Below are 27,748 nucleotides of genomic sequence, written 5' to 3' on the forward strand. Positions count from 1 at the left end.
AATTGCCCCAAAAAGGAGGTGGAACAGTGAAAACCCTAAGCCCGGAGAGAAGCTCTTTGACGCGGACCGCGATCGTACAACCTGACCGGGGCCGACGTTCTGGCAGATGGACGACCGATCGCGGGAACAGGAGACGATAGTTTGGATGCCCGGGCAAGATAAAAACATGGGCAGCATAAGCGGCCAGTAAATTTTGGTGCCTGAACCGCAATGGAGGGACACCTGCCTCCGCAAGTATGCTGTCCACTGGGCTGGTCTGGAAAGCACTAGTGGCAAGGCGTATTCCGCTGTATAGGATTGGGTCCAGTACCCACAGCGCAGATGGGGATGCTGAGCCATAAGCCAGGCTCCCATAATCCAGACGAGACTGGATTAACGCCTGGTAGAGCCGTAACAGGGTAGATCGGTCGGCGCCCCAGCGGGTGTGGCTCAAGCATCTCAGAGCATTTAGATGCTGCCAACACGCCTGTTTAAGCTGCCAAATATGAGGCAGCCAAGTCAGCTGGGCATCAAAAACTACACCCAAAAACTTGTGGGTCTCCACCACAGCAAGGAGTTCGTCGGCAAGATAAAGCCGCGGCTCAAGTTGGACTGTTCGGCGCCGGCAGAAATGCATAACGCGGGTCTTGGGAGCCGAAAACTGAAAACCTTGTGCTACAGCCCAAGACTGCGCCTTGCGGACAGCGCCCTGTAGCTGACGTTCAACAGCTGCAATGCCAGTAGAGCGGTAGTAAAGGCAGAAGTCGTCAGCATACAGGGAAGCGGAGACAGAATTTCCCACCGCCGCAGACACTGAGGACAGATCCCTGTGGTACCCCGTTCTCCTGGACTCGGGAGGAACTATGAGAGGCCGCGACTTGCATGCAGAAGGTACGATACGACAGAAAATTTCGGATAAAGATCGGCAGAGGGCCCCGAAGACCCCATCCATGAAGCGTAGAAAGTATGTGATGACGCCATGTCATATTGTACACCTTCCGCTTGTCGAAAAAGACAGTGACCAGGTGCTGACAGCGGGCAAAGGCAGTACGGATGGCCAACTCCAGACTCACCAGATTATCGGTGGCGGAGTGGCCTTTATGGAACCCACCCTGAGACAGAGCCAGAAGGCCCCGAGACTCCAGTACCCAATTCAAGCGCCGGCTCACCATCCGTTCGAGAAGCTTGCAAAGAACGTTGGTGAGGCTAATGGGGCGGTAGCTGTCCACCTCCAAAGGGCTCTTGCCCGGTTTCAAAACGGGGATGACAATGCTTTCCCGCCATTGTGACGGAAACTCACCCTCGACCCAGAGACGGTTGTAAAGGTTGAGGAGGCGTCGCTTGCAGTCCACTGAAAGGTGTTTCAGCATCTGACAGTGGATGCGATCTGGCCCAGGAGCGGTATCAGGGCAAGCGGCAAGGGCACTGTGAAATTCCCACTTACTGAATGGAGCATTGTAGGATTCAGAATGGTGGGTGCGAAAAGAATGGCTCCGACGTTCCATCCGCTCTTTAATGGAGCGGAAGGCCAGGGGGTAATTGGAAGAAGCGGAACTCAGAGCAAAATGCTCTGCCAAGCAGTTGGCAATTTTGTCAGAGTCTGTACAAACTGCTCCATTCAGTGAGAGCGCAGGGATGCTGACAGGGGTCCGATAGCCATAGAGGCGTCAGATCTTGGCCCAGACCTTCGATGGAGAGACATGGAGGCCAATGGTGGACACATACCGCTCCCAGCACTCCTGCTTGCTTTGGCGGATAAGGCGGCGTGCCCGCGCACGCAGACGTTTGAAGGTAATGAGGTGTTCAACGCAGGGATGTCGCTTGTGACGCTGGAGCGCCCGCCGGCGATTTTTAATCGCTTCAGCGACCTCAGGCAACCACCAAGGCACAGTCCGCCGCCGAGGGGACCCAGAGGAACTGGGAATGGAAGATTCGACGGCAGTAACGGTGCCCGTGGTGACCGACTGAACCACCGCATCAATGCCATCATTAGAGAGAGGCTCAATAGCGGCAATGTAGGAAAACAAGTCCCAGTCAGCATTATTCATTGCCCACCTGCAAGGGCACCCAGAAGACTGACGCTGTGGCAGTGACAGAAAGATCGGAAAGTGGTCGCTACCACACAGGTCGTCATGCACTCTCCATTGGACAGATGGTAAGAGGCTAGGGCTGCAGATCGAAAGGTCAATGGCGGAGTACGTGCCACGTGCCACACTGAAGTGTGTGAAGGAACCATCATTTAACAGCGAAAGATTGAGCTGTGCCAATAAATGCTCAATGGTGGCGCCTCGACCTGTCGCCACTGACCCACCCCACAGAGGGTTATGGGCGTTGAAGTCGCCCAGTAATAAGACAGGTGGCAGCAATTGGGCTATCAGCGCAGCCAGGACAAGCTGCGCGACATCACCATCCGGTGGAAGGTAAAGACTGCAGATGGTAACAGCCCGTGGCGTCCACACCCGAACAGTGTCAGCCTCTAAAGCTGTTTGTAGGGGGATAGACTCGCTGTGAAGAGAGTTAAGGACATATATGCAGACGCCACCAGACACCCTTTCATAAGCTGCCCGGTTCTTATAATAACCCCGATAGCCACGGAGGGCAGGGGTTCGCATTGCTGGAAACCAAGTTTCCTGAAGAGCAATGCAGAAGAAAGGGTGAAGGCTGATAAGCTGTCGGAGCTCAGCTAGATGGTGGAAGAAACTGCTGCAGTTCCACTGGAGGATGGAATTGTCCATGGCTGAGAAAGGCGTGACGGGACTGGGAAGGCAGATTACACCTCTGGGTCACCTGCTGCCTCTGATGGAGCACCCGTGCAAGTGCTACCCATTGCGTCTGAGGGACCGGTGAGATCGAGGTCCTCACCGGACGCAAGAATCTCCACCGCATCCTCAGATGCAGAGCTCGTAGGTAGCGGTGAAGTAGGTGCCACCGCAGGTGTCTTGGTCTTACGGGTCTTCAATGTCGTTTTCTCTCGCTGTTCCTTTGGTTGTCGTTGTTGAGAGGGCTTATTGGAGTCAGTCTCCGGGACCAAAGATGATCACGAAGCTCAACGACCAGCGACCTGTGGCTTCTTCAGCCACTGGTTGGTGTCTGCTGTGCCGCTGGTAGGAACCTGGGAAGGGAGTGACCCAAGGGATCCCTTCCGAGCGAGAGAAGCCGAAGAAGACTTACGCTTCTCCGGCTTAGAAGTGGGGACTGGTGTCCCCGGTGGTTTAGTGGGTGCTGCTCCCGAGGTAGATGGTGTGGGAGCAACAGCGAGAGAAGGGGTCCCCATCGTCAAGGGGGCAGGTGAGGTCCTCTGACTCTGAGAGCTGACTGTTGGTGGTGCAGCTAAAGGAGCTGGAGCAGGAGTGACAGTTGAGGCATAAGATGCCATCATGCGCACGAGATGTAGCCGTTCAAATTTCCGCTTAGCCTCAGTGTAAGTCAGTCGGTCCAGGGTCTTATATTCCATGATTTTGCGTTCTTTCTGTAAGATCCTGCAGTCTGGCGAGCAAGGTGAATGAGGCTCTCCACAGTTGACACAGATGGGAGGCGGAGCACATGGAGTATCGGAATGAGATGGGCGTCCACAATCTCGACATGTGAGGCTGGAAGTGCAGCAGGAAGACATATGGCCGAACTTCCAGCACTTAAAGCACCACATCGGGGGTGGGATATAAGGCTTGACGTCACAATGGTAGACCATCACCTTGACCTTCTCCTCACCCTTGAAGGCCAAGATGAAGGCACCGGTAGCAACCTGATTGTCCCTCGGACCCCGATGAACGCGCCGGACAAAATGAACACCTCTACACTCTAAGTAGGTGCGCAGCTCGTCATCAGACTGCAAAAGTAGGTCCCTATGGAAAATAACACCCTGGACCATATTTAAACTCTTATGTGGTGTGATGGTAACGTTAACATCCCCCAACTTGTCACAAGCAAGTAACCTGTGTGACTGGGCGGATGATGCCGTTTTTATCAAAACTGACCCAGAGCGCATTTTGGACAAGCCCTCCACCTCCCCAAACTTGTCCTCTAAATGCTCTACAAAGAACTGAGGCTTCACGGAGACAAAGGATTCCCCATCACCTCTGGTACAGACGAGATACCGGGGCGAATACGTGTCACTGTCATTCATTGCCTTTCATTCCTTCCATGGTGTGGGCAGGGATGGGAACGATTTGGGGTCATAAACGTTACCTTTAAAATGAGCCCTCGAACGCTTAGAGACTGCTGGTGGCTGGCCACCAGCAAGAGATGATGTGCCATGCTTCATTGCGTGTCATTCACCCTGATGCCACCTACTCCGACCAAGGGGCCTCCCCATGGGCGCCACCCAGCCACAGCAAGGGCCACCTGGCAGGATGGCCATTGCCGGGAGTCCTGATGCCCCAGGGAGATGGGCATCTACTCCTTGGCATACATGGGGAGTAAACGGCGCAGGCATCAGTAGAGCGATCCGTGTGTTGTCAGGGGGCTACAACCAACAGGGTACATGGCGGCCCCATCACAACAGATCGGCTACCGTGCTGGATCTTAGGTGCAAAAATGTATGAGGTCGCCGTCGCAGCGAAAAACAACACTGCTCAGTGCAGCGTGGAAATCGCACCCATGGACGTATCCTCGTCCAAGAGATGGAAAACGAGCTGGACGCCATTGCAACGACGAGAAAGCTGGCTAAAGGTCTCAATGCACGACAGATACAGTGCACCATGTAAGGTGCCCTTCCCCAATTGGCTCGCTCTTCGGAACAATTTTGAAAGATGGAGGTCAAACCCGAGACGGGACCATCACATAAGGCTGAAACATTTGAGACTCCTTTTAGTCGCCTCTTACGACAGGCAGGAATACCGCGGGCCTATTCTAACCCCCAAACCCGCAGGGGGGAGCCACCACAGCTAAATTACTGCAGATTGAAATCTGGAGTGCTACAAACTTGAAGGAAGGATGCGTGTTGTCAGACTACAGGATGAGGAAAGAGAAAGTGACTGCCTCTTTGACCACAATCCCCAGAACCTCACATGGACATCTTCCCACACTCCCCATTGGCCGCTGTATGCAATGCTTGTAAACCATGCTTTACCAGCAATGTCTAACTGTTATGAACTACTCTTTGTCTGCAACATACACTGGTTCCAGTGCACAAGTCATGAGAGCAGTTCCATTGGTTGGTCGGTGGGTTTGGGGAGGGGACCAATCAGTGAGGTCACCAGTCCCATCAGATTAGGGGAGGATTGGGAAGGAAGTCAGCCGTGCCCTTTCAAAGGAACCATCACGACATTTGCCTGAAGCAATTTAGGGAAATCACAGAAAACCTAAATCAGGATGGCCAGACGTGTGTTTGAACCATCGTCCTCCCAGATCAGAGTCCAGTGTGCTAACAACTGTGCCACCTTGCTTGGTGGTGGTTCCGTGAACAGATGACAACTCTGAGTGTGACAAAACGAAAATTTAATAACTCAAAAACAAAGCTCCAGAATTTCTCTGAACACGTGACTGCCCGCATGGCACCAACATTTAAACACTCATTATTCCTGTGCTCCATACGTAAATGTCTGCAGCTCGTGGTCTTGCAGTAGCATTCTTGATTCCAGCGCACGGGGTACCGGGTTCGATTTCCAGTGGGGTCAGGGATTTTCCCTGCCTCGAGATGACTGGGTGTTGTTGTGTTGTCTTCATCATCATCATTCATCCCCATTACGGTCAGAGGAAGGCAATGGCAAATCACCTCCGCTACGACCTTGCCTAGTCGGAGGCGTGGGCCTACCGCATCGTTCCCTATGCTCCTCAGAGTATGGGACCGCACCATCATCCATAAGTAAATGGAATGAGATGAAGTCCTAATAACTGGTACAATGCTGAATTCTCTTGTGACATATATGCAGACTAGTAAAATAAAGAGATTAGATGGTTCAGTTGAACTTAAACAGTACTGGATGTTAGCTTCGAGGGTAGTGTTGTTTGGGGGAGAACAAATTGTGGAACAACTGTGGCAGTGCCCTCTTTGTCCTTTTACCTGTTCAGTGTAGGACCTTGCTTCTGCAATTGATAGTAGGCTACCCCAGATGTGGTTTATTTTATAAAAATGTCATACAATTTGCACATTTGGCCAATGATAAGTCTAAATGTTGTCTTTTATTTTTTTAAATATGTATGTAGCTGTATGTACTGTAAAGGTGGGATTCTGACACAAGCAAATTGGTACAATCTGAAGTAGGCCCACCTATTGCCATGCACGTCACATTCGTATGCAAAGTATGTATGTTAGCAGACATCAATGTAGAAGTACCAGTGCACATCTCAGGCATCAAGCCCCATGGGGTCAGCAGGGTGGTCTGTCATGCTGGCATGACTGACCTCTGTCTTAGTTACGGCGGGTAATTTGATTTGAGCACTAGGTAGTACTGAGAAAGGTTCATCCAAAACGGTTAATTGTAGCTACTGCTACTGCACGCTAAACTGTCACCTTTGAACCTAACCTGAATCTCAGGCTAGTTACAGTTTGGTACGTAAGCACAACCAAAATTTCAAAAAATTATATACATCCAAAACAAATGTTGTAAGTGTTCTGTCTGTGTAATTATGACATTACATTACACATCTTTTTGTCTCGGGTCTAAGCTGACACTGAGCGAGGTTGCGCTGTGGCTCGACCACTGGACTCGCATTCGGGAGGACGGCAGTTGAATCCCGTGTCCAGCCATCCTGATTTAGACTTTCCGTGATTTCCCTAAATCGCTCCAGACAAATGCAGGGACGGTTCCTTTGAAAGGGCATGGCCGACTTCCTTCCCAAATCCAATGAGACCGCTGACCTCACTGTCTGGTCTCCTCCCCTAAACAACCCAACCCTCGAAGCTAACATCCAGTACTGTTAAGTTCAACTGACCCATCCAATCTCTTTATTTTACTACAGCTTGCATATATGTCACAAGAGAATTCAGCATCTGTGTTGATACTTAAAAATTCATATATGACTCAAATTTTCCGTCTTAGTTGCACCAACAGAACAGGCACAGACACTTACATATATTAAGCTAATGGCTTAGTGAGTTTTATACCATCAACATAATTCTGGGGCATACCTGCAGATCTGTGTACATAGCATTCCAAGTAAGAGGTACAACACGGACTACACTTTGCCTTTCAATAGCAGAAGAAAGTTGTGGTTCATCACGCTTTGGTTCAACATTTTCCTTTTGTAGAGTGCCAAATGAAAAGGCACGTACTCTCTAAAAAATACATTGGATATTAAACAATTATATCCATAAAATGAATTAGCACGTAACAATAAGAAGCTAGTGTACGAACTTACACGCCGAAATGATTTATTGATATTCGACAAGAGACAGGAATTAAAAGTATAAAACAAATATATGACAGTTCCAAATAAAACAAACGTGAAAATCAGCGATCTGTTATTCATGTGAGTCACAAGGTCCACACATGTTGGTGGTATGACTTCTGTCAATAGACATCATCACCATGTCAGTAATCACTTCAAACCTTCGTTCCAACTTCTTAGGGTGACTTGACAGGCCTGAACTATAAATAACAACAGGACACACCTTCAGGTTCACTAAAGAAATCATCTTACTACTCTCAACAAAACAATCGCAAAGAATAATCAAATCAGAGTTTATTAAGAGCGTCACAGGATAACAATCTTCTGTCACATCCAGTCATTTTGAAGCCGGCACCAGATGTGATGTAAACAAAATCCGCAGCATTGTTGTGACCAAAGATCATACTACAATTACAATTAACATTATCTTTGTTTAATGCAAAATGTGATTTTAATTTACTTCATGATGTTTAAACTCATTGCTATCGCAATTATTTCCCTTTCTGTTTAATCGGTTACAGTTATTTAATAATACAAGCTACAAAGTACAAATGTAACACGAACTGTGCAATGAACCAACCACAAGTTCCTGTCATATTAAGTGCATATTAATAACGGTACCATTGTGTTCCTTTAGGGTAAACGTAATAACGCATTTCATTTCCTTATACAATATCAAACAAAATTTGTGTGTAGTAAACACTTAGCAGAAACCACAGCTATGTTAGATTGTGACAGAAAATACCTTCGACCATAGATATCATCAAGGTCTCTGAATTTGTACACACTAGTCGCAAGCAAATTAATCCGGATGGCGCTTTGTAAATAAACAATTCTTACATCGTGTGAGAATACGTATAAATTGTACGTTGAATATAACAGAAAAACGATGTTATGAGCACGTATCGCCCGAACTTGTCGTTTCGCTTTTGCATATTCGTCGATAATTGTTTATCTATGATCAATTGATTTGACATCTGTCAAGTGAATTGTTGAGGATAAGGCAATGCGGTTGACGGTATTTCTAAGTTGCGCTATGGAGATGGATTAAATATCAGAAAGGAATTTGATAATTCTTCACGTGTATCAACTGTTGCGTATAAGGTACGATAATACATGAGTAACAATGCGTGCGTAGGTGTGATTACTTGAATATTGCCTATTACGTCAAATGTGACTATTTATCAAACAGGTCAACGTAAAATATTGCCAATCAAATGGAAAGGAAGCATTGTTGGTGTTTAATATACCGTACACGATTCGTGAAGTTTAGTACACGGTCATTTCATATGATCACATTGTGATTAACACGTGTGCTAAACAGGAAAGGTACGAAATGGAGGGGGGAAAAAGATCGTGTCACATAGAAAAGCGAATACCATATTTCCACAAGATGTAAAGAATATCCAAAGCTATTGCTGCAGTGCATAGAAAGTAGGCCTATGATCTTTCAAAAGGCTGAGCCGTGTGTCTGCAGCACAGTTTCCCCCCTGCAGCAGCCTTCATTATCACCGTGAGAACGCCCTATGTAATTTACCATATTTTTTTTTTTATAGGATGTTCTCAATCGTCACCATGCATTCTTTGTTACGACATTGTTCGAAATTGTTTTGTGATAAAATATTATGTGTAATTAAGTGTCCATTGAGTTCTTCCTTGGCCGTAACTTTCAGCAGTTTTTTCTTCTCCCCTCTTTTTTTGTAGGACCATCTTATTCGCTTTTCTGTCAGTCCAACTAGTTGCAGTTCTCTACCAGAACCAGATCCCCCCAGCTTGAAGGCGGTTTTTTATTTGCTATGAAAACGCCCAGGTTTCACATCCATATACCTATGCACTCCATACAGATGTTTTTACAAATCTTTTCTTAGTGACTGAGTTGATATGCTTCTTCAGCAGACTGTTGTTCTTAATTGGGAAGCTGCTGTTTTGTTCACCACTGTTGTTCTCTTGATTTCCTTCTGACATATGTTGTTTTCTTCCACATTCCTACCAAGATAGTGAAATTTGGTTACTTCCTCAATTTGCTCTTTGCTCATTCATTGTGTCAGTTTTAACCCCACCTCTATTCTATGTTTCAGCTATGATTTGAGTCTGCCAATATTACAGTGTCATTGGCAAATTTGATACTGTGAATTTGCATAGGCCTAATATTAATTTTGCTTCTAGTTGTCTTATCTTCCAGTGATGAATATTTTAAATAAGTAACATTACATAGGGTACCACTGTCTCACCACCTTTCTGATTTTTGTGTTATTTCCTACCATTAATATTCTGTTCAGTACTTTGACTTTCTAATGTTGTTCTACACATATTACTGTAATTGGCAGAGTAGCTTACGCAGTAGGTATTCGTAAAAGGTGTAATCCATCTCTCTCATAAAATGCCCCGCTCCCATAAATTTATGTTAAACACAGCAACAAGCAACTAGGCTATAATCCTTGTGCCGGTAATTTGTTCTCCAACTAATAGTACCAATTGTCGATAAGACAACAATCTTTGCCATTTTAAACTAATAAATGCAGGTACTGTCACACAGATTAAGGATTTTGTGTAGAAGTTTTAACACCTGTACAGAATATTATTGATAATGACAAAAGAATGTCCTTTTCATCCTAATTAAATGTGATTTTAAGCAAGCACATATCTAGGATTCGGTATTGGGAGATTAACAATTTATCATTCCCCCCTCCCCCCCCCCTGCCCCCATGCTCATTCCCCTCCCCCTCTCCAACCCATATAACCTGCCATCCCCACCTCACTTAATGTGGCATAGTTGACCAAACGTTAAATGTTGTTGTGGTCTTCAGTCCAAAGACAGGTTTGATGCAGGTCTCCTATGTAAGCCTTCTCATCATGTAATAACTATTATATCTTATATCCTCCTGAATCTGCTTACTATATTCATCTATTGGTCTCCCTCTTTTTATCACCCATGCTTGCCTCTAGTACTACATTTGTAATCCCTTGATTCTCAGAATGTGTCCTATCAACCAGTGCTTTCTTCTACTCAGGTTGTGGGACAAATTTCTTTTCTCCCCAGTTCTCTTCAGTACCTCCTCATTAGTTACGTGATCTACCCATCTGGTCTTCAGCATTTTTATATAGCATTCTATTCTCTTCTTCTCTAATCTTTTTATTGTCCATGTTTCATTTCAATATATGACTACACTCCATAAAGATAGCTTCGGATAAAACTTTGTGACACTCAAATCTATATTCAGTGTTAACAAATTTCTCTTCTTCAGAAATGCTTTTCTTGCCATTGTAGTCTACATTTTGTATCCTGTCTACTTTGACCATCATGTTGTTTTGTAGCCCAAATAGCAGAACTGCTGTAATAATTTAAGTGTTGTATTTCATATCTAATTCCCTCAGCATCTCCTAATTTAATTCAACTACACTCCATTATCCTTGTTTTGCTTTTGTTAATGTCAGTTTTACATTCTCCAATCAATGCACTGTCTATTATGTTCAGCTTTTCTTCCAAGTCCTTTGCTGTCTCTGACAGAGTTACAATGTTGTCTGCAAATCTCAGAGTTTTTATTGCTTCTCCTTGAACATTACACCCTACTGCAATCCCCGCCCCCCCCCCCCCCCCCCCATTACTGCTTGCTCAGTGTACAGATTGAATACCACCTGCAATAGGTTACAATCCTGTTTCAGTCCCTTCACAATCACTACTTCCCTTTTGTGCCCCTTAACTGTTATAACTGCCATTTGGTTTCTGTGCAAGTTTTAAATAGCCTTTTGTTCCCTGTATTTTGCCCCTGCTGTCTCCAGAATTTCAAAGAGTGTATTCCAGTCAGGATTGTCAAAAGCTTTCTCTAACTCTAAAAAATTTTACAAACATAGGTTTGCCTTAACCTATCTTCCAGGAGAAATTATATGGGACATTGTTGCCTTGTATGCTACATTTGTCCAGAATCCAAATTGATATTCACTGAGGTCAGCTTCTATCAGTTTTTCCATTGTTGTGTAAAGAATTCTTTTAGTATTCTGCTGCCATGTCTTTTTAAACCGATTGTTTGGTTATGGTCACCCTTTCAGCACCTGCTTCCTTTTGAATGGGCATTATTACATTCTTTTTGAAGTCTAAGTGTGTTTTGCCTGTCTCATATGTACCAAATGGAAGAGTTTTGTAATGGTTGGCTCTCCCATGGCTATCAGTAGTTCTGATGCAATATCATCTACTCACAGGACCTTGTTTCATCTTAGAGCTTTCAGTGCTCTGTCAAATTCTTCTCGCACATCATATCTTCCATCTCATTTTCATCCACGTCCTCTTCTGCTTTTATAATATTGTCATCAAGTGCATCTCCCTTGTATTGACCCTCATTACACTCCTTCCACCTTTCAGCTTTTACTTCTTTGCTTAGTACTAGTTTTTCATCCAAACTCTTGATATTTATACAGCCACTCCTCTCCTCTCCAAAGCCCTCTTTTAATTTACTTATCTGCAGTATCTGAATTTCCCCTGGTGTTATATGCTTCTATATCCTTACATTTTTCCTTTAGCCATTCCTGCCTAGCCACTTTGCCAGTTCCTGTCAATGTCATTTTTAGATATTTGTATTCCATTTCACCTGTTTAATTTACTGCATTTTTATGTTTTCTCTTTCATTAATTAAATTCAGTATCTCCTGTGCATTCCTAGAATTTCTACTAGGTATTATTTTTTTTACCTATCTGATCCTTGGGTGCCTTCAGTACTTCTTTTCTCAAATCTAACCATTTGTCTTCTCCTGCATTCCGTTCTCCTGTTCTAGTAAACTGTTGCCTAATGCTCCCCCCTTAAATCTGACAACTTGTGGTTCTTTCAACATATCCAAGTTCCGTCTTCTTAATTCTCTACCTTTTTGCAATTTCTACTGTTTTAATTTACAGTTCATAAGCAATAAAATGTACCCAGAATCCACAACTGCCCCTAGAAATTTCTTACAGTTTTAAATCTGGTTCCGAAATCTCCGTCTTACCATTATATACTCAATCTGAAATCTTCTGGTGTCTCCTGTTCTCTTACACATGTACAACCTTCTTTCATGATTCTTAAACCAAGTGTTAGTGGCGATTAAATTATGCACTGTGCAAAATTGTACCCGGCAATTTCCTCTTTCATTTCTTTTCCCCAGTCCATATTTGCCCACTGTGTTTCCTTCTCCTCCTTTCCTTACTATTGAATTTCAGTTCCCCATCACTGTTAAATTTTCGTCTCCTTTTATGCTAATATGTTTTATCTCATCATACATTTCTTCGATCTCTTCATCACCTGCGGAGCTAGCTGGTGTATAAACTTGTATTACGGTGGATGATATGGGCTTCATGTCTATGTTGGCTACAATAATGCCTTCACTATCCAGTTCATAGCAGCTTACCTGCATTCCTATTTTCTTATTCATTAGTAGACCTACTTCGGCAATACCCTTATTTGATTTTTTATTTATGATCCTGCATTCACCTGACCCAAAGTCCTGTTCCTCCTGCCACTGAACTTCATTAATTCCCATTATATGCAACTTAAACACTCTCTGATCTATAGAATGCCAGTTTTCTTTCTCCTGATAATGACATCCACGTGAGTAAACCCCACCCAGAGACCTGAATGAGGGCCTGTTTACCCTCTGGAATATTTTACCCAAGACAGTGCCATCACCATCATTTAACCATACAGTAGATCTCTGTGCCCTCGCAAAAAATTACTGCTGTGGTTTCCTGTTGCTTTAGGGCATTCACTATACCTGCACAGCAAGGCTGTTTTGGTTGATGTTACAAGGCCAAATCAGTCAATTATCTAGACTGCTGCACCTCTTCAGGAGCTACACGTTTGTCTGGCCTCTCAACAGATACCCCTGAGTTGTGATTGAACCTATAGTGAGCCTATCCGTAATGTTGAGGCATGCAAACCTCCCCTCCAACTGCAGGGTCCATGGTTTATGAAGAGAGAGTTTAACAATACTAAAAACAATTATACCATCTTTTAATGTAATAGCAACTTGTTTTCATCAGCCCTTTGTATGTTGCTTTAACATAATTTTCAAGAAATTGTAGTTCAGAGATTTACATAAATTTAAAACCATTCATCTGAAAACTTGAGAAGTTCATGCACCATGCAACTGATTGAGGACTATAAGAGCAACAAAATCTCAGCACTTTGACTTCATAATTTATTTCATATGAATATAAGTATCTTTTCACCATTAGCAGTATTTTACCTAGTACTACTATTGTGAACACAGATCTGTACGCTATGCCTACGTGAGTGCAGAAATGGGAAGGAAGATGACCCTGTCCATCATTTACACCTGTCTTTAGGAAAGTGAGTTTATCTGTTACTTTTTCTTAGTTGCAAGGTCTTTCTCTTTGTATCTTGCCTTAATTATACATGGTGTGGCTCATCAGTTCTATCTGTGTGCACATGCACTGTGTCAGATTTGTTATTGGCAGCAGGTACAATCAGCCTGTAAATTGGCACCTTTGTTAGGTGGCTGGTGCTTTGAAAGAGGGGGGAGGAGGGTGTTAGAAAATCATGTTCACTGGCAACCATAACCACTGCTCCATCCCCTTTTGCATTCCGACCTACCCACTTTGAGGCCACATTTTGCATCAGTGCAAGCCTCAACCGAGTACTTACAACAGTAGACTGAGATTAAATTTTCTCTCTTGCTGTGGTGTAGGGTAAATTTAAAACTATATTATACTGGTATTAGTAGTAGTAGTAGTAGTAGTAGTAGTAGTAGTAATAATAATAATAATAATAATAATAATAATAATAAAGAATTGTATGAAAATTATTTTGTGATTTATATGTAGCATTTGATAAATCTTAATGATCAGATACAAGTAAGTTGGCTCACTTCCAGTGTGCTGTATGCCAATAGGCAGCAACTTACTGTTAGTGAATGAAATTACAAAACTGTCACAGTTGCACAAAAAATTTGTTTTTATTTAAATGGTGGCCAGTTTTCGACTTTCGTCCATTGTCAAGCCATCCATGTAAGCTGTACTATAACACCATAATGTTTTTACACTGACCACATTATGTTATGAGTTGTTAAGTGCAAGATACTATTTGCATATGAAAGTACAGTGCTATGTGCACATGCATACTTTTAGATATTTAATGGTTATAGGTGTTTGCAGTGAAAATTACCAATTGTGCAAACAAACAACTTTGGATCCTTCCAGCCATTTATGAGCAGTATGTCTTGTTTATTTCAAGGGCCATTTGCCTCTCTCTACACCAAGTGTCAGTTTAGCGCAGTGTAGCTGATAATGCATTTACATCAACATAATCTCTGATAACATAGAATGTCCATGAATTTTTTATGTTTGCAAGACATAACTCGGCCAGCTAAATAAAATACCTATAGGTGACAACTGATTACTATGACAAAGGAAGTTAACGTACAAATCTGATGTGGCATGAAATCCTTGAAATATTTATCTAAAAAATTATGATAGTTTTATACAAAAATGGAACATTGTCATTGTTTCTGAAAACTATATACATAGAGATAATTATTATTCCAATTTTTTGCTATTTTGAGACTGAAATTATTCTGCCATTTTAATGGAGCGGATACAGCCAACTTCTTTTCAGATACATTGATATATTAATATATAGACTTAGGATCTGTTCATTCTTATATGAGCTATTTTATTAGTAATTTGACGATATGTTTCTCCTGTCATGGGACAGTTTTGTGTTACAGGTGTTTATTGTGATTCTGGGAATGGAGCTACAAAAAATAGATTGTGGATTTGTAAATGGAAGAGGCCATATTTTCAAGAAGCAGGCTGAGAGCGAGAAGCAAGGATAAAAGGCATGGTATCAGTAGAAATAAATACCTAGGAAATTTTAGAGATGTATAGAATAATTTGTTACTTTTGTCATTTGTTTTATTGAAATTCCACATTGGTGCTGCTGTATTAACTTTTACATGATATCATTATAGCTGCCCAATCCTTATTTTTATTTAATTGAGAATTAAATCAGCTCAGATTTGTGTTAATTTAGCAGGACATCTAATTTTCAATATCCATGGTATATATTAAATGCTTCTTAACCTGGCACTATTTTGTTTCATTCATGCATGGATAACGGTTCCAATTATTACTGTCTGAATATGAGTACATATGAATCGTTCTTTATTTAACTACTGTAAATGTGAATAACAAACAATGGAAAATTCAGGATGGAATGTAACAATACCAGAGAAGGAAAGTTGCTACTCACTATATAGCAGAGATGCTGAGTCATGATAGGCACAATAAAAAGATACAAACAGTTATAGCTTTCAGCCATTAAGGCCTTTGTCAGCAGTTATTTTGGAATAAAGAAAATGACGCACCAAAAGGCAGAAGCCCTACATCAATGACAGGTACAAATAAAAGGTACAGAGCTTGGCTAGCTTTTGGAACACACTTCCTTTTTCAAGCTTCTAATAAAAAAAAACACACACACACACTCATATTCACACGCCTGTCTCCCTACAATGTGCACAGTCAACTGCCAGCTCTTTCCTGGTCCACACTGAGTCACTGAGTGTACTGGTGTGAGGTGGGGGTGTGGGGTGTGACTGGATGAGGGATGGAGAGAGATGGGTGGCAGGGAGAGGTTGCGGGGAAGCATCTAGTGGGTAATGGGAGAATGCGAAGCCATCTGTGGGCTAGCTAGCACTGCAGGTACAGGGGACAGATGACAGACGGCTGGGCATGTGATTTCATAGACTAGGGCATGAGATAGCAGCACAAAACAAGCTGATGGGGCACAGCGAGTTACCTTAGGTTTAGGCCAGGACAGTTATGGGAGGGGAGCGGAGGATGTGCAGTAAGGATAGCTCCCATCTGTGCATCTCAGAAAAGCTAGGGGGGGGGGGGGGGGGAGCATCCAGATAGCATGGGTTACAAAGCAGGCATGAAATCTTGCTTGTTGTGCTCTGCTGAATGTTGTGCACTTGGGTGGTCCATCTTGTTTCTGGCAACAGCTTGGCGGTGGCCATTCATTTTTATTGATAGCTGGTTGGCGATCGTACCAATGTAAAACACTGTGCAATGGGTGTAGGAGAGCTGGTATATAAAATTGCTGCTTTCACATGTAGCCAATCCTCTGATTTCTTTCATTCCTCATTCATTACACCTGTCAACGTTATTGAATTCCCCCTAACACCAACTGAAACCTTGACTCGCCACTTCCAATGCCAACTTCTTTTCCCAGTGCATTCTCCCCCCCCCCCCCCCCCCCAGCCCTTCAAAATGGTCTCCCTACTCCATTTATCTGCAACAGTTCAGAAAAGTTTCCGTATTTCTAGCCAAAACCCTGTCCCATGTCCTATTTTGTAAATCCTCCTTAAGCCTGGAATCCCCCATCCCCGTCCCCCTCCCCTTGGTCTAACCATAAGAATCCCTATTTCTGGATCCCACCCCTTCCTCCACAATGACCTTCATCTCTTCAGATTCCACCAGTCCCTTTCCCTCCCAAACCTGGTCATGTAAAAACACCTCTCCATGGCACAGGCATTGCTGAACCACCTCCACTCCCTCCAGAAAATACTGTTACCCCAACACCTTGAAGAACATTCCAAACACCACCTCCACAAGTTATCCAGCCTGCTGACATCTTACTCCAACCTTGGAGCACTACTATCCAAACCCCACCCTATCCACAGTGTTCCTCCTCATCCACCCCTCATAGCATCCAGACACTGCCCAGCAGATCTTTTCAACCTGCCACATCCTCCAAAACAACCTATCAACACTCCATGAAATCCAGAGCCTAAAACATCCCAGAGCATTGTTATTAACCTCTCCACCAAATCCTCAGCCTCACAGAAGTTTCTGTCCTATCCAAAGGCCTCACATTCAGCTGTACTCCCACGTTTAAACCATTTTAGACTTGTGAAAGACCTACTCTCCATCTCCTGCTTCCTACAGTGGAAAAACTTCTTTGCCACCGACATCTCCAACCAAAGTCAATTCAATCCCAACATGAATTATAGAGCATAATTATATGGAACAACTGTGTGTGTGTGTGTGTGTGTGTGTGTGTGTGTGTGTGTGTGTGTGTGTGTGTGTATGAGTGCGTTAGTAATTCCTACCCACTATCTTTTACATGTTACAGTAATAGAATTTTCCTACAGAATGGATGGAATTGTCAAGGAGAAACTTTCCCAGCCCCCCCCCCCCCCCCTTGCTGTCTGTGAAACATTTTATATCACTGGATAAGTGATCAGAAATTTTTGTTACAGCATTGTGCACCATTTTGGGTGCTGATGAACCTTAATGTAGAGTAAAGAATTCCACCTTTCCTTCTGATATTGCAATTATGTACATCGTTGTTCCTTTTGAACTGTAATGGATTATTTACAACAAACTTCATGAGGAATAAATAAACTGTGAAGCAGTCATCAGAAAGCCCAACTACTTAAACAGATGTCTACAAGTTGATCGTGGGTGGACGCCACATATTCTTACAGCATGTTTTTCAGCAATGAAAACTTTCGTTCTTTCTTTCTTTATTAAAGATGAGTTACTCCAGAATATTGTCCCATAGGACATTATTGAATGCAAATATGCAAAGTATGCCAACTTACTGATTAAGTTGTTTTTGGAGTTCCAAAATCTGCTTTTTCCACTTTAAATTCTCGCCAATGTGGACATCCAAGAATTTTTAAATTTCCACTCTATTTATTATTTTCTTAACATATGTTACACTTATCATTGATGTAATACCCCTAGATGTGCAGAACTGAATATATTGTACCTTTTAAAAATCAAGGGTGCAACAATTCATAGGAAAACAGTGAGTGATATTTTCAAGAACTTTTTTAGCCATTTCTTTTGTTTCTGTATGTATGCTTGGACTGATTACATACTAGTGTCATCTGCCAAAAGAACTAATTCTGCTTGTTGTATATTATACTGAAGATCTTTCAAATATATGCGGAACAGTATTGGATCTAAGATTGAGCCTTGAGAAACCCCATAAGTGATTTCTTCCCTGTGAGAATTATGACCCCCGACCAAATTAGTTGCTTTTTAGGTATAACTTTGTGCAATATTTTGAACATGGCTGCACTACAGCAATGGTTACAGAACACCAAGAATAAAAGACAGCCAACCAGTTTATCTGATTGGTAGATTATCACCTGCCAATCAGCTAAATGAGTTAAATGTCATCAGATCGATTGCAGTTAATAACGAGTATGATCAGAGCATGGTAGATCACATCTTCAGAAAGAAAACCTCTCAAAAATGTTCGATATTGTGCAGTGACCTTTTCTGACACAATAAGAAATTCTTATGCATCCCCTTTTTAGGAAATGTTTCTTATACGGTATAAATTTAACTGTAATGTCTCTTTCTCTATAGACAAAAGTTTGGAGAGAAGACTTCTGTATAGTGTGGGAAATACAGGTGACTCGTTTTCCAATTCAGGTGTCTATAAATTAACCTGCAATAACTGCACATGCTATTACATTGGTCAGACTGCAGAGCTGTGAGGACAAGATACAAAGAGCATCTGTTACACAGTTATTCTTTACAGAGATATCAAACAGCACATGATGGACCTTTGGGAAAAATTACAGATCTAGAAACATCTTGGGTGCAAGATAGAAATTTACCAAATGACTAGCTGCAGCTTGCCTGTAGACAATTTTTCGATGGTTTCAAACCCACACTCTTCACAAAAAAATCTTCATACAACTGCCGGAAGACTTTGTGAGCGGTTCATTTCCTCAAAATTCTATTATACAATTTTTGTGCATGCAGTTTCGTTGTCAGTTTATATTGTACTAGGATATTGATGCTACCCACTTTTGTTATATTTGCCACTATTCAGAGACCTATGAATTTTGCTCTTAATTGTCATTATGTTTAATAGCATGCTTATGCACTGGAAATTGTAGTTTCCATATGATGATGTACTTGAAGTGACACTAATTTTATTGTTGACATTATGCTTGTAAAAAGTACTTATACACAGATATCACTAGTTCCATATGATAATGTACTGATGTCCTATAAGGTTCTTAACTTATGCCAGGATATTTTATGTATTTGTCTTTTTCATCATATATTTCTATTCTCGTTGATATGCATGGTGTATCTCTGTTAGTAATTTCAATGTGGTTATGCTTATTGGCTGTTTATACCACCAAGTGTACAGTTGTTTTCCAGGTATCCATGATCTCCATTCCCCCTCAGTTGGCATGTAACTACTAACATGGTCTGTTGTTTTAAGCGATTGGTTTTAATTATGTGGCAAGCCCTTGATTCTAGGGGTCTTAATTTTTGCATATGGATGTACAGACCATTGCCGATACATGTAATGTGAAGACAGCTTTTACTGACTGAAAAGCTAGTGTGAAAGTCCACTTGACCTATGTTGATGTATACCGTGTTGTTTGTGATAGTCCTACACTTGTAGAGAGTAGCTTCTGCTAGACACGTAACATTGGTCCATGGCGTTTCCATTATAAGTTATCACATTGTATGCAGGTTTGTGCTTGTAAAGAAGATGGGTTTAAATCTGTTGAAACCATGTTCAAGGTTATTTGAAAACCACCATTAATTGCAACTGGTTGGCTGTCGTTAATTCTTTGTATAACTTTCTGCATTCTTTCGGTTAGTTATGACATCATCCATTGGTTGGCTATTCCATCAATCCCATCAAACTTCAGTTTATCTAGGATGATATTGTGATCCACACAGTCAAATGCCTTAGATAGGTTGCAGAAAATGCCAGTCAGTGCTATTCTACTATTTAGTGCTTGTGAAATTTGGTTTAATGCGTGTGAAATCTTGTTAGTGAACATGCAAATGGCATTTTCAGTAGAGCAACCCTTCAGAAACCCAAACTGTGATTTGCTGAGGATGTAGTTGTGCGGGTGAGATACTATTATACAATACACCACCTTTTCAAAAAATTTTAAAAAATTGTGTCAGCAGTGAAACAGGTTGGTAGTTATTGACATCTTTCTTACCACTTTCTTAAAGAGGAATTTAACAATGGCATATTTCTGTCTTTCTGGAAAAATGCTTTGAGTCAGTGATGAATTTAAGATAAGACCAGGCTTATTATGTGGGAATTAATCTTTAGTACACTATAAGAAAAAGGCATCAAAACCAAGCATGCTTCGATTTTGAAAGATTATATAATTTTCTTAATTTAAGGAGAAGTTGGTGATACAGTCATACAACTCAATTTTATGAGAGTTACTTTTTCAACAAACTGGTCTGGTTGTTCTCTTAAACTGTTTGTCACTACACCTTCTACTATATTTATGAAATGATTATTAATTACATTTGCTACTTATGACTCATCATTTATTGCACTTGCATTTAGTTCAGTAGTTATATTATCCTGTTTCATAGCTGTTTGTCCTCTCTCATTTCAGTACATTCCATACATCATTCAGTTTGTTGCCAGAATTACTGATTTCTGACATGTGTACATGTTTCCAGAATGAGATTTTCACTCTGCAGCAGAGTGTGCACTGATATTAAAATTCCTGGCAGAGTAAAACTGTGTGCCGGGTCGAGACTCAAACTCAGTACCTTTGCCTTTTGTGGGCAAGTGCTCTACCAACTGAGCTACCCAAGCATGACTTGCGCTCCGTCCTCACAGCTTTACTTCCGCCAGTACCTGTAAAGCTGTGAGGACGGGGCGTGAGTCGTGCTTGGGTAGCTCAGTTGGTAAAGCACTTGCTCGTGAAAGGCAAAGGTCCTGAGCTCGAGTCTCGATCTGGCACACAGTTTTAATCTGCCAGGAAGTTTCATATGTACATGTTCCTTGCTTTTTAATAAGCTCTTTTTTAGTAATTTGTAGTAGTTTTTTGTAGTGTGCAACTACTGCAGGATCCCTACTTGTTCTCGCCAAAAGATACATTTCCTTTTATTTTCCTTTCACAAGATACTTTAATCCCTCTAGTGGTCCATGGTTTTCTACATGGCTGTTTAATGTCCTTTCTGATTAGCTTATGCAGAAAGCTATTTTCAAATAATGATATGAATTTATTATGAAATAGATTAAACTTCGTGTTAGCATTTCGTTCATTATAAATTTCATCCCAGGTCATCTCTTGTAAACTATTCTTAAAAACATGTGTCCTGAAGTCAATAATTATCTGGTTTCCACTGAGAAGTACCTCTACTGCAAGGCATTATGTTATTTATCCTAACTCACTGTGCATCTTGATCAGAGAGAGCATACTGGGTAAACAGTTATTTTCCTGCTTTGAGCTTCATCGAAGAAAGCATTATCAATTAGTGTCCTACTGTCTTAATCACCTGTGTGGGAAAGTTAATTACTGAGACCAAATTGTAGGATCCAAATTATGTTTCCATATCATTTTTCCTCTGAGAATCCTTTAGAAAGCCTATATTGAAGTCACCACAGACAGTTAAATGCTTGTTGCTGCAGTTCAGAATTTCCAGCGTGGATCTATATACAATTATGATTAAAAGTGAACTATTTTTCAGTGTTAGTCCACAAGCACACACTTCTGTTTACTGATCACTACAAAATCTACTTGTCTCAATGTTTTCTGAACTTGTGTTGTGGCTTAATATATGTGACAAGTCCTCCTTTTCCTATATTAGTTCTGCATGAGTGAGCTGCTATAGTGTAATCTTTTATATGTAACTTATCTAACCCTGTGGTTATGTAGTGATCGGACAGGCACAGGATGTCTATCTTTTCAGAACTCTCTAAATTTTCCAAGACAGACAAGAAGTTCTTCTACCTTAGTAATCAATCCTCTAATATTTTGATGAAATAAGCTAATCTTATTTTTCTGTGCATTTTTAAGCATTTTTTCGTGGTCCTTCTGTTATTTTTACTTCTTTTCAATCCCTATTCTAACCTTAAAAAAACCCTCTGTCACTAGTAGCCACAGGTATCTTGCTGTGTGTGATAGTGTCACCCCCCCCCCCCGCCCCCCCACCCCCCCCCCCCTCCTCCAATATATTATGTACAAGTAGTTCATCCAACCTATTTTCCCTTCTCCTGTTTAGGCGCAGTTTATGAATACTGTTTACAGAATTCACTAGAGCAATGACAAAAGAAAAATATTTACTAAGTTACAGTTAATTACAAATGAAAGCAGTAACTTTACTTACTTTACTCATCAGCCATGCCTTCTTCATGTACTATTCCTTGTGTTATATAAGCCATGGACGGGAGTCTTTTTTTTCCATAATCTGGGTACACTCTTGCTATGACAGTCAGAAAAATCGGTTTTCAATGCAGTCTCAAGTTGTGGAAATATAGGTATTGGAAGAGGTAGAGTTATCCCTATTTCCTGGCAGCCCCCTCTTTTTATCAACAATTTTTTCCCCACAAGCACTTGATGTTCTGTGTGTGGACAGATGGATCATCAATGACACACATTCAACAGAATGATTTACAAGTGCATGTTGAAATCCTTCTTTCTGTAAGGTGTTGTATAACTTAAAGTCGTCTGTTATCACTTTCGTGCCTGTTAATATAAAGTGCTTTATCAGAATGTAAAATTTCCTTCCCCCTTGAATAAAATCGAACTATAAAGCACTTGCAGGATTCTCTTTCAATGCTGCCAAATGCCCAAATACATTCAACTTCATTTTTCAATGAGCATCCTCACTGGTATCTCCTATTAGCTACAAGTGATTCGCCTAATTTGATGAACCTTGTTTTATCCACCATTTGGAACAGTCTCATTCATGACTATGATGTAGCAGCCTTCTTCGCAGAAACTGTAGTACCTGCACACTGTGTTCATAGTCAATTGTGTTTCAGAAGATGGTGCTTGTAGCATGTAGTCTCTTATCCAATGGAAAACTAAAATCATGCTCTTCTCGATGGATAACTTGGAGTTGTCGAACTATGTGGTCTTTCTTACAGATTTTCACTTGTGGTTCTGGATGCAGTGCAATTGCAAAGGAAAATCAGCATCTCCACTTTTCTTGCAAAAATTTCACAGAGTTGAGTCCATGATGTTCTACACAATTCCTGTTATCCTCATGTGGAAGCAATCCAAAGTCCCAACAAAATTTCGAACAACTTTCCACACTACATAACCGAGGAATTAGATTTTGCCATGTCAGACTACTGCTTTCTATCATTGCTATTCACATTTGAAAACAATAAACCATGTTCCACCGGGAAAGCAGTAAATATTTGCCATAATTTGCGCCACCAGAGTCATGTGGTCAACATCAAGTCGCATGTTCAAAGTACATGTTTAGCCCTGCACATTCCACAGGCAATCATTCTTGGAAATTACCAAATCGACAAATTTGATGATCAAATTGGAAAGTACAGTATTGGGTTTTACATTTCATTGAAGAACTGATGGTTCATTACGGAATGAACCAGGCATTGTTGTGCAGCAGAAAAGAAACAGAAAAGGTAAAGAAGTGTGGAAAACCTCATTAGTTCCAAATAGTAAACATTTTAACGTTTCCCCATAAATTCCTCTTTTACTGTTCTACGAGGTGTGATTGGAAAGTTTTAAGAATGGGCTTGTAATTGTACAATGTTTGTACTTACATGCTACTGTGATGCATTTCCTTCAAAATTGCCCCCTTCTGACTGAACACACTGACTGCAATGGTGTTTCCACTTTTGGAAACATTCCTGGAATTTTTTTTCCTGAAGTGTGTTAAAGATGCTCTCTGTGTTTGCCTGGATGTCTTCAATTGAGTCAAATCACTTCCCTTTCAGTGAAATTTTCAGTTTAGGGAACAGGTTGAAGTCCGCAGGGGCCAAATCAGGGGAATATGGTGGTTGTGAAACCAGGGAAATTTTGAATTTGGTCTAAAATTCAACAGTGGAGAAGGCATGATGAGCCGGTGCATTGTCATGATGTAGCACACAACTCCTGCCTTTCCACAATGGAGACCTCCTTTTCTTCCGCACCTTTTCACGCAAACACTCAAGGACACATTTGTAGTATTCCTGGTTAATTGTCTGTCCTCCAGGGGTAAATTCATGATGCACAATACCGGTGTAATCGAAAAAAATCACCAACATTGTCTTCGACCTTTGACCGACTTTGCCATGCATTTTTTGGCCATGGTGAGCCTGGAGTCTTCGACTGCGAAGACTGCACTTTGGGTTCAGGATCATATCTGTATACCCACAATTCATCACCTGTAGTTACTCTATTTAACAAATCTGGGTCATTTTTAGCCCGCTTAATCAGATCTTGGCACACTTAAAGTCGGTATTGTCTCTGGTCACTTGACAACACTTTTGGAATGAATTTTGCGGACACTCGACGCATGTTCAGATCTTCAGTTAAAATTGACCGAACTGCACAGAAACTTAAATTAAGTTCATCAGCCATCTCCCTAATTGTTATCTACGATCAGAGCCCACCAAGCTGCGAACTTTCAGAACATTTTCATTTGTTTTTGAGGTGGAAGGACGGCTGGACCGTGGTTCATCTTCAAACAATTCATGGCCATTTTTAAATCTGTTGAACCAGACAAAAATATTTGACTGGCTCATACAATTATCTCCTAAAGCTGTTTTTAATAATTCGTACGTCTGAGAAGCTGATTTCCCAATTTTAAAACAAAATTTCACACAAACTCATTGCTTCAGTTCTTGTCCAATTTTCACACAGACAGAATCCGGCAACAAGCCCTAACAGATCTGCACTCAACCAGTTGCCACAACGAACTGTATAAAGGAAATGCAGTTTTGTGTCAGAGAGCATTTAAGGACAAGGCAATGACTCACTCCCCACCCTCCGTGTACCTGCCTGCCAAACCAGTAAGCAGTAGCGGATCCATTCTTAAAACTTTCCAATCATGCCCCGTACATACATCCACAAATTCTTATTGTTCCTCTCCCTTGTATACCTCCTGAGTCTAACAAATATGCAACCATAGGTGCCCACAAGGAGAGGGGGAAGGGGACAAGAGGGATACTTGCCTCCTCCTGGAATCAGCGGTATAGACTTTTTAATTCATTACTGAATTCTCACAAATTTCTGGATACAATTGTCTATAATTGCACTATTCTGTAGAGTCAGCACTGAGAGTGTGACAGGAAACATTACTGTGTTAGCAATCTGTTTGTAAACGGGTTTGTTTGTTTGTCAGACTGTCAGTGGGAAATGATGCCATTTCCTTGTTGCTGCAGTGGTTTTATTGCTGTCCTACAGTCATGGCAGATGTGGAAATTTACAGATGAATGCCAGAGTAGTTTCCTCAGCCTGATTCCACACCAATTCACAGCACAAAAGAAACATGGGTGCACTGTACCAGCCCTATATTAATCACCAAGCATTACAAGGGTATCCCTTTTTTAAGCTGCACAGCTTATCACAACAGTTGTTTTCTGTTGGTCTCTGGTTAAAGAAGACTCATCATTGCTTGCTGAAACCACAGTCAGTGTTAAGGCCACCACACGCAATCAGATTTGACTGTCAAACTTGCTTGTTTCCACTCACGGGTTTGTCAAATAAACTCGTACAGGTAGCAATAATGTATAGCAGTTTAACCTCACTTTCGAAGCAGACGCTGTTCATACTGTGAAGTATTGTAACACTAGTGAGAATCGCTACCAGTGCATAAAAAGAATTTTTACCTTGACTTTGGCAGTGTGTAAAGAAGAAAATGAAAAAAAAAAACACTACTCCAGGGAATAATTGAAACAGAGAGAGAGAGAGAGAGAGAGAGAGAGAGAGACGCAAAAAAATCTGCTAGTGGAAATATTACACTCAGAACCCAATGATTACACCACTTTTCTCTGAATGGACAGTAAAACTTTTAATAACAGAGTTATGTTGCCCTAACATTGAGAAAGAAGGTGTTGCCCTAACATTGAGAAAGAAGGTACAAGTATTAGAAAATTTGTAATTTATTTTCTTCTCAGTTAATGATAGTTTATTAAAATATCACAACCTGGGAACACTTGCATCATCCATAGAAGAACTGGAGAGCTTTGTTCGTATATATGGTCCTCCCCCTCCCCCCCTCCCCCCTGCTTCTATTTTGTGAGTAGAACATTGATTTTCTTCTTAATCTCTTTCTGCATAACATATGTGTGGGAAAGATACTACACCCCTATCATTTTGGTCACTGCCAATACTGTTTTGTTTTTATCCTTGATTGTCATTTCAAAAATTGTGGAAATTCACAATACAGTGAGATAAATTACAATAAAACTTTTTTTCGCTAAGCATATGTGGTGAAACATCAACTTAACAATGTCCGCCATCTTGTCAGATTTGCCATCAGTCAAAATTTCTCTCATAAATGGCAAACACACTTTATGTTTGACAAACATGCCAAACACAGTGCCCTACACAGTCAAATATTTGACAAACTTAGTAAGTTTGTTCATATGTATTGGCCTTTATTGTCACAGAGAGGTTGATGTAACAGTGAAGGACATGGTGTTGGGGTCCCTTAGGTGCTTTCGTTGATGCTTCATCTGGGTATACAAATGTATCAACCAAAATGAAGAAATACAATTTTCTGCACTAGAAGAGAAAGAAAAAAGTGTGAACTTTTAAGGCCTTAAAGATCTCCACTTCAAGAATTGGGATGCTTTCAAACTCCATGCAATGCAGTGCAACATATTTACAGATTCAGCAGTCCAGATGACATGTCTGCATAGTAATGTGTCAAACTTCGGAGGTGATGACCTTCTTGGTTCAATTCTAGTTCTGTTGGCATATGCTGACCCACATTGTACTTCAGCTAAACAACCTCAAAAATTTTGCTTTCAAAACATATTTAAAATCGTTAGATATGTGTTTCAACTTAAAAAATATGGAAGACATGAAAATGCATGGTAATGCAATAAATTCATTAAAATCACACATTTCTACAGCTTTTTAGTTGATGGGGTTAATAAGAAGCGTAAAAAAATCTGTTATTGTTCTTATTCACCCTTAATTTTATTGGATTCTCTTGAGGATTTCTTTAATTTTTGGAATAAATGTAGAAAGAATGTTTATCTAATCCAATGTTGTGGAACTGTTACAATCAATTCCATGTTACAGACTTCTGTTTTTGTGATGTAATCTAAATTTATTTATTTTTGAGTTGTCTCACATTGTTATCTTGATTGAGGCAACCAATTAAGATAACTTTTAAAATGATTCCATTGACAGCTTCTGCTAAAGTTGTTTACCTGTTTCAGGACACTCTAGCCTGCAGGGTATTTATTCGAGGAAGCTGGATTTCATTTTTCTATAAGGTACAGTGTTGCATTTATTCATATTTTGATACTTAACTGCAATAAAATATGTTTGTATGTTGAGCTAGCCTCAAATTGTTTTTAAGGTTTCTAACATTTAGTGCCATAGTAACACCCACAAGTACTTTGTTTTTAAAAATTAAGAATCGCATTGGACAGTGTCATTTTGAATAGTTCTCTCCAACCATATACCAGGAGGGGAAAGAGGTGAAGGAGGAGGAATGAGGAGGAGGTGAAGGA

General features: G+C 41.3%; 2 protein-coding genes across 13 annotated transcripts in view; one reads left to right on the top strand and one right to left on the bottom strand.

The window, feature by feature from the left end:
* LOC124777397 (heparan sulfate glucosamine 3-O-sulfotransferase 3A1) overlaps positions 1-7,689 on the bottom strand; it is a 158,809-nt gene extending 151,120 nt beyond the window's left edge. For 3 of the 4 annotated variants that reach the window (XM_047252789.1, XM_047252790.1, XM_047252792.1), the window contains exons 1-2: positions 7,279-7,689; positions 7,049-7,195 (exon numbers count right to left, since the gene is read on the bottom strand). In XM_047252789.1, coding sequence (XP_047108745.1) covers positions 7,049-7,195; positions 7,279-7,389 — 258 coding nt within the window. In that variant the 5' untranslated portion in view covers positions 7,390-7,689. The remainder of the gene's footprint in view (positions 1-7,048; positions 7,196-7,278) is intronic. The other variant, XM_047252791.1, reaches the window with a different exon arrangement.
* A 356-nt stretch (positions 7,690-8,045) lies between these two features.
* LOC124777348 (diacylglycerol kinase epsilon) overlaps positions 8,046-27,748 on the top strand; it is a 197,903-nt gene continuing 178,200 nt past the window's right edge. For 3 of the 9 annotated variants that reach the window (XM_047252713.1, XM_047252718.1, XM_047252721.1), the window contains exons 1-3: positions 8,179-8,412; positions 15,005-15,128; positions 27,452-27,508. Coding sequence is in view for 2 of the 9 variants with exons in the window: in XM_047252719.1 (XP_047108675.1) it covers positions 15,131-15,133; positions 27,452-27,508 (60 nt within the window). In the remaining 7 variants the exon portion in view is untranslated. The other 6 variants (XM_047252716.1, XM_047252719.1, XM_047252717.1 and 3 more) reach the window with 5 other exon arrangements.

Source organism: Schistocerca piceifrons, chromosome 2 (assembly GCF_021461385.2).
Source record: "Schistocerca piceifrons isolate TAMUIC-IGC-003096 chromosome 2, iqSchPice1.1, whole genome shotgun sequence".
Lineage (NCBI taxonomy): Eukaryota > Metazoa > Arthropoda > Insecta > Orthoptera > Acrididae > Schistocerca > Schistocerca piceifrons.